The sequence below is a fragment of the Cyprinodon variegatus genome, unplaced genomic scaffold (genome assembly GCF_000732505.1).
Source record: "Cyprinodon variegatus isolate N-32 unplaced genomic scaffold, C_variegatus-1.0 Scaffold258, whole genome shotgun sequence".
Lineage (NCBI taxonomy): Eukaryota > Metazoa > Chordata > Actinopteri > Cyprinodontiformes > Cyprinodontidae > Cyprinodon > Cyprinodon variegatus.
Window position 1 is genome coordinate 728,531 of NW_015150711.1, and position 6,000 is coordinate 734,530.

Sequence of the window (6,000 nt, forward strand, 5' to 3'; positions counted from 1 at the left end):
CTTTGAAACACCAGAATATACACATATGTTTGTCATCTGACTGATAACTTTCTTTTTTATAGAGGATCACATCACTTACCACATGTACCTAAATATATATTTCCCAACTATTTTTCACTCTTACTTGAGTAATTTGTTGGACAATTATTGTTATTATTATTTTTTATTTATTTATTTACTTGAGAAAATATTAATATAGTGCAACTTCAGTATAATTTTTGGGCACTCTGGATACCTCTAATTGAATACAATGAACATATAACTCCTATCATTAATTTTAAAATGTATATATTTGATGCATTAATTACACATGGAAATGTTCAGCAATGTTTTGGATGATTTAAATAATGTATTACATTTATATTAAATTCTTAATTATTCATAAATGATAATACAACATATATATTTGTATTGTGCCATTGCACTTTTATTTCATAAATCATTAACTTATTAAATAAAAAATAATTTACCATATACTACCGTACATGATCAGTCATCGATATTGATTTTATAATATCAGACAGGTATTTGGTGGTTAAATACTACTACTATTCATATCAGAGCAATATAAAAAAAAAGACATGGTTTATGCAGATTCTATTGTCATGTTATTCCTGCGGTAGGCTTTAGCGCCCCCTATCAGCCGTCGCCGCGCACAGCAGGAAGCCGTCTCTGACTCCTCCCCTCCGCCGTTTTTTGACTGTAAACATCCTGCCGATTTTAAAAGGACAGCGCTGAGCGGGAGGAAGGCGGCTGGCGCCATCTTGGCTGTTTTAATGAGTACAACAGGGGAGAGCTCGCTGGGAGAAATAACCTAATCTTTGTGATTTCACCCTAAGAGGGCACCTCTTGGTAAGTGTGCCTGCAGCAGATATATTTAGGCACCGGTCTGGGTGTTTTAGGTCACCAAACCGGCATGCATGCTGGAGTTTGTTAGCTGCGGCCTTCGTTGTATGAAGAGCCGTTGGACATCTGCTAACGATAGCGTTGGGCTTATGAAGAAGAGCTGGAAAAGTGTGAGCAACGAGCTGCGCCCTTTTCTGATAACCGCATAGTTTTATGGAGTTTGTAATTTTTAAAATAGCTGTAGAAAGGTCTCAGATAAAAGCATTTATTTCAAACTTCCAACGGCTGTATAATCAAGCTCGCGGCGTCGTTCCTCCTTTTGTAGTTAGCTGTCGGCTAAATTGGTTCGTCCCACTTGATGGCGCCGACTATTTACTGGTGTCCCCCTCCCTTTGGCGCTTTTTAGTAGTAATATATGATTCAATTATTACAAAGTCACTTAAAATTATTTTCTGAGTTTATATTTCTGTCCTTCTGGTAAAATAAAAAGTTAGCGTTTGGTTCGTGGTAGAAAGTTTAATGTGCTTTAAGCCAGGTAAAAGTTCAAATTTGTGCCCCACTCGACTGAGAAAAATTCGGAACTTGATTCGACGTTTTTTGCCAAAGGTCCGTTTTTATAACCCTAACTTGATAAATTTTAGTTTGATATTATACTTTATTGGTTGGGAGGGGGGGCATATGCAGACAGTGCACCTTTATCAAATTTATGAGCATATCTGTTTAAGAAAATGGCAGCGTTTTCCTCTATTTTTGAATTGAATGGTCGTTTCTGATAATAAACATTTAATAGATATGATTACTACGTGTTGTAAACAATGTTAAGGCCAGAAATTAAGACTTTTCTAGTTTGTTGGAAAGCATAAATCCTGGGGAAATGTGTTCCTAAATTAAGATTTCAATGTATAAAAAAAATGTGAATCGAAATCGGAGATTTTGCGATCGTTTCTTCTGCTGATATTAACCACGTGTTAGTCGATTATTTTACGTTTTTATTGGTAACTATGTAACTACCCAAACATGTTAGTCTTGTTTTAGAAAGTCAAGAACACATATGTCTGCCCTTTCCAGGTTATTTTGAGTGGCAGAAAAACGAGGAATTGTGTTCCTGGTTTAGGGCTGTGCGATATGGCAGAAAATATATTCTGATATAAGCTTTTCATATAATTACGTGTCAGCTTTTTGTTTTTTGAAGATAATATTAAAAAACTATTTGAAAAACAAACTGAAATGTTGGAATTGTAACCATACAGTCGTATATATATTTTTTTTCATCACAATGTTTTTATCACTGCTTGCTTACCTGCACTTTATGAATGAAATGAAATAGTCTAGAGAGCTGTACTTCTTAAGTTTAGCCATTATAAACAATGAAGGGGGTGGGGGTTCAAATTAATTAAATCCCCTCCAACTATAACCTTTGGAAAAAAATCAGCCCTACATCAGACCATTTTTAGCCTGGCTGTAATAGATTGAAGCTAAACCCTTTCCCCTGCCTTCATCTCCCAGAATGCAGTGTGCTAGTGAAACTGTGTCCATTTGAAGGGTCCAAATTTACATTTAACATATTTGCAGTACATATTGTTATTGTTTTATTGCCAATGTTACCAGTAAGTGTAAATACCAATACTAATTATTTTTTAAAATATTTAAACGATTCTCAATGTGTGCTGCTGCTTTCTTCTTCTTTTTTTTTTTTTTTTTTTTTTTTTTGCACAATATTGCTTTTCCATCCTCCATTTAAGCAAATGTTACTCCAAGTCGCAGTTTTGGAAAAAATATATATGTTTATGAACAAACAAAACAAACATTGCAGAGCGAGGGAAGGCAATACTTGCTTTTTACTTGATGTAAATGCATGGCTGCTGAATGCTCTAATGAATAAGCCACCTATTTACCAATACAAGGAAAACACTATCAGTCTCTCAAATTTGAACCAGTTTAGGCTGTTTCTTAGTTGAGCATATTTAGTGACAATTTTTTTCATTTTGAATGCATATGATGTGTGTGCTGTGGTTTAATTTCTTAAACCGGTATGCCTTAGAGACTGTATGCTGCAGTTAATTATCATCAATGATCAAATTGAAGATTATTTCCATAATCAATTAATCTGATTAACTGTTAAATGTTGGTTTGAGATGGTGGGTGTTTGGCATTATATGAATAAACTGAATTGACATTTGTTTGTTTCTATGTTTTAATTGTCTTGTCCAACTGAGCAATTTGGACAGTTATTGGGGAACTAACCTGGTAAATGATCTTTGCTTGGTATTGACGTTTTTTTTTCCTACATGCATTTAATCTTTTTTTTCCCCAGGTAAATCACACCACAGTTGGCGTGCTTGAACCAGAGGAATCGGGGCAATGTTTTACGCCCACTTTGTCCTCAGCAAACGTGGGCCGCTGGCCAAGATCTGGCTGGCGGCCCACTGGGACAAAAAGCTGACCAAGGCCCATGTGTTTGAATGCAACTTGGAGAGCAGTGTGGAGAGCATCATCTCACCAAAGGTAAGAAGGCAAAGTTACAATCTTTGGTTCCCACTCTGCAAATCCCATGAATATTTTGGTTGACTGTTAAATCATTTTGAACAAATTGTTGATGAAAGGGGTTGTCTTGTATAGATTTTGAATCTCCTCCTTATGGGAGTTTTATTCATTGGATCTTGTTGAAAAATGGTTCTTGCAGTTTAGCTCGGAGTTTCTATGTAAATGTATTAAGCTAAACTATTTTTTTTGGTCCTCATGGTCCAATGTTGCATTGTTTGTCTGATTCAGTTATGGAAATCCAGTTCTGTTCACAGTAAAAGTTTCATCTTGTACAAAGATTTTTAATTTTCCAACTAATACTTGCTATTTTTCAGGTGAAGATGGCATTGCGAACCTCTGGTCACCTTCTCCTTGGAGTGGTGCGAATCTACCACAGAAAGGCCAAGTACCTGCTTGCTGACTGTAATGAAGCCTTCATCAAGATCAAAATGGCCTTCAGGCCCGGTAAGCCGTCCATCCATTGTCTGTTTTTGTTTTTTTTTTGCTGGCTGCCTTTCCTGTGGTCTCTTTATATTTTTGTTCTCCGTCGTTGTTGACCAAAGATCTTTGTGGTAAAGCCCTAACCACAGCTTTCCGTGTTTAGGTGTTGTGGATCTACCTGAGGAAAACAGGGAGGCTGCATATAATGCCATCACTCTTCCTGAGGAGTTCCATGACTTTGATCAGCCACTTCCTGATTTGGAGTAAGTTGATGTTCTTAGTGGTTTTTGGGTTAATAAAGCGCTCTGACCAGAGAAAGCCTTGTTGAATTTTTAAACATCCTTTGTCAATAATTTATGCTGGATGGTCTAAAACCATTTTTAATATGATAAACTGTTGTTACAGTTTCAACTGTAGATGTTTTCTAATATTGACGGACATTTTGAAATTAGTTCTTTTGTTGATGATTGACCTGATTATTGTCTCTGATTTTTGCCAACAGTGACATCGATGTGGCTCAGCAGTTCACTTTGAACCAGAGCAGAGTAGAAGAGATCACCATGAGGGAAGATGTTGGAAACCTCAGCCTCATTCCCGATGACTTTGGTAGGGCACCAGTTCTTTGTCTCTCAGCTCCAGTCATCCAGTCATCTGCTTTTCCTTGAGGGAATGGCTGCTATCAATTGATTTCTATAAGATATTTCAGGGGAATAAATAGGAATCGTACATTTTTCCCATGAATAATCTGTGCTCTGGGTGGTTGGAAAAAACTAATAACTCTTCCTGCTGTATCCCTCAGCCGACTTTGGGATGGATGACCGGGAGATGATGCGTGATGCGAGCACATTTGAAGATGATATAATGCAGGGAGCCACAGCCCCTAACCTGCTGCTGGAGGCCGAGCCGGGTCCAGCTAACCTCCCTGATAAATCCAACCATATGGAGTATGACGACTTTGGTGATGGCTCCATGGGCAACAGTGATGGTGGAATGCTTGGTGGGTTGTGTTTTTGTTTTTTTTAAACAAATCCCAAATTTGAAGGTATTTTTGGTAAAACATGTCATGATGTTTTTTCTTTTTTTCCTCAGTTGACACGCTGCTGAGAGCTGAAGATGGAGGCGGCATCTTTGATGATCCTCCAGCAATCACAGAAAGTGTCATGATGCCCCCAGATCACGGCGACGATGAGGATGACTTTGACAACCTTCACTCTCGTAAGCAGACCTGGCTTGTTTTGTTCCCTGAGGACCACTAGTTTTTTTTTATTTTTTTTTTTATTTTAGTTCACACATTTAATATAAATTTAAATTTTTCTGTCAAGCTGGTCCAGACAGTCCTGATTCTGGCCCAGCTGAGCAGCTGCCAGCGATGACTGACCAACCAGAACAGACCACCCTGGTTCCTAATGAAGAGGAGGCTTTCGCCCTGGAGCCCATCGACATCACTGGTATGAATACTGTATACCTAAAAAAATATTTGTGTATCCTGAGTAACTAGTTAATTATTGGACATTTTCTGGTGGACTTTTATTAAAAATTATTACGCTACAATGTTTTTAACCAAACTGTTGTGATCTAATGACACTGAAGAAGTGCCATTCCTCCACTGGTTTGCTGGAGCATTTTTATTAATTAATTTTTTGCAAAAAGTTGAGACTCATTATTCTTTGTTGAGATAAAAAGATTGTAATATTGTAATCTATTTTAAAACTTGTGAAAAAACAATATTTAGTCTGCAATTTGGCAGCCATTTTGTTTTGCAGGTCGGATTCCTGGTATATAATGCAGTTTATTGGTTTTGTGTGCAGCTCTTGTATCGATTTCATCTTAACACTGGAATAACTGTTCAAATCTTCTATTTTAGTATTTAGTAGAGGATATCAACAAGTTGCTAATAAGAGAACGTTTTCCAATGTGGTGTTTAAAACTTGACATAGAGACAGCAGCTTTAGTGACCTATACAGCATTCCTTTAATTCTGGCTAAAGAGGGACGTGAAGCCATTTCCAGCCATGCCCCCTGTTACAGTTCCACCTTCCAGTTAACTGTTAATTAATGGTTAGGGTTAGGGCTGCAACAACGAATCGATAAAATTGAAAAAAATCGACTTTTAAAAGCGTTGGCAACGAATTTCCTCATCGATTAGTTGTGTCGCGCGATTAATGCGTCATCCGCCGCCGCCGTCATCACA

The 6,000-nt window shown here is 37.4% G+C and overlaps 1 protein-coding gene across 1 annotated transcript in view; it reads left to right on the forward strand.

Annotated features, from left to right (window-relative positions):
* Positions 1-717: 717 nt before the first annotated feature.
* LOC107089630 (double-strand-break repair protein rad21 homolog) overlaps positions 718-6,000 on the forward strand; it is a 10,767-nt gene continuing 5,484 nt past the window's right edge. Inside the window, exons 1-8 of the mRNA XM_015382526.1 lie at positions 718-852; positions 3,161-3,351; positions 3,705-3,834; positions 3,974-4,073; positions 4,313-4,416; positions 4,610-4,807; positions 4,900-5,025; positions 5,133-5,258. Of these exons, the coding sequence (XP_015238012.1) occupies positions 3,208-3,351; positions 3,705-3,834; positions 3,974-4,073; positions 4,313-4,416; positions 4,610-4,807; positions 4,900-5,025; positions 5,133-5,258 (928 nt within the window). The 5' untranslated portion in view covers positions 718-852; positions 3,161-3,207. The remainder of the gene's footprint in view (positions 853-3,160; positions 3,352-3,704; positions 3,835-3,973; positions 4,074-4,312; positions 4,417-4,609; positions 4,808-4,899; positions 5,026-5,132; positions 5,259-6,000) is intronic.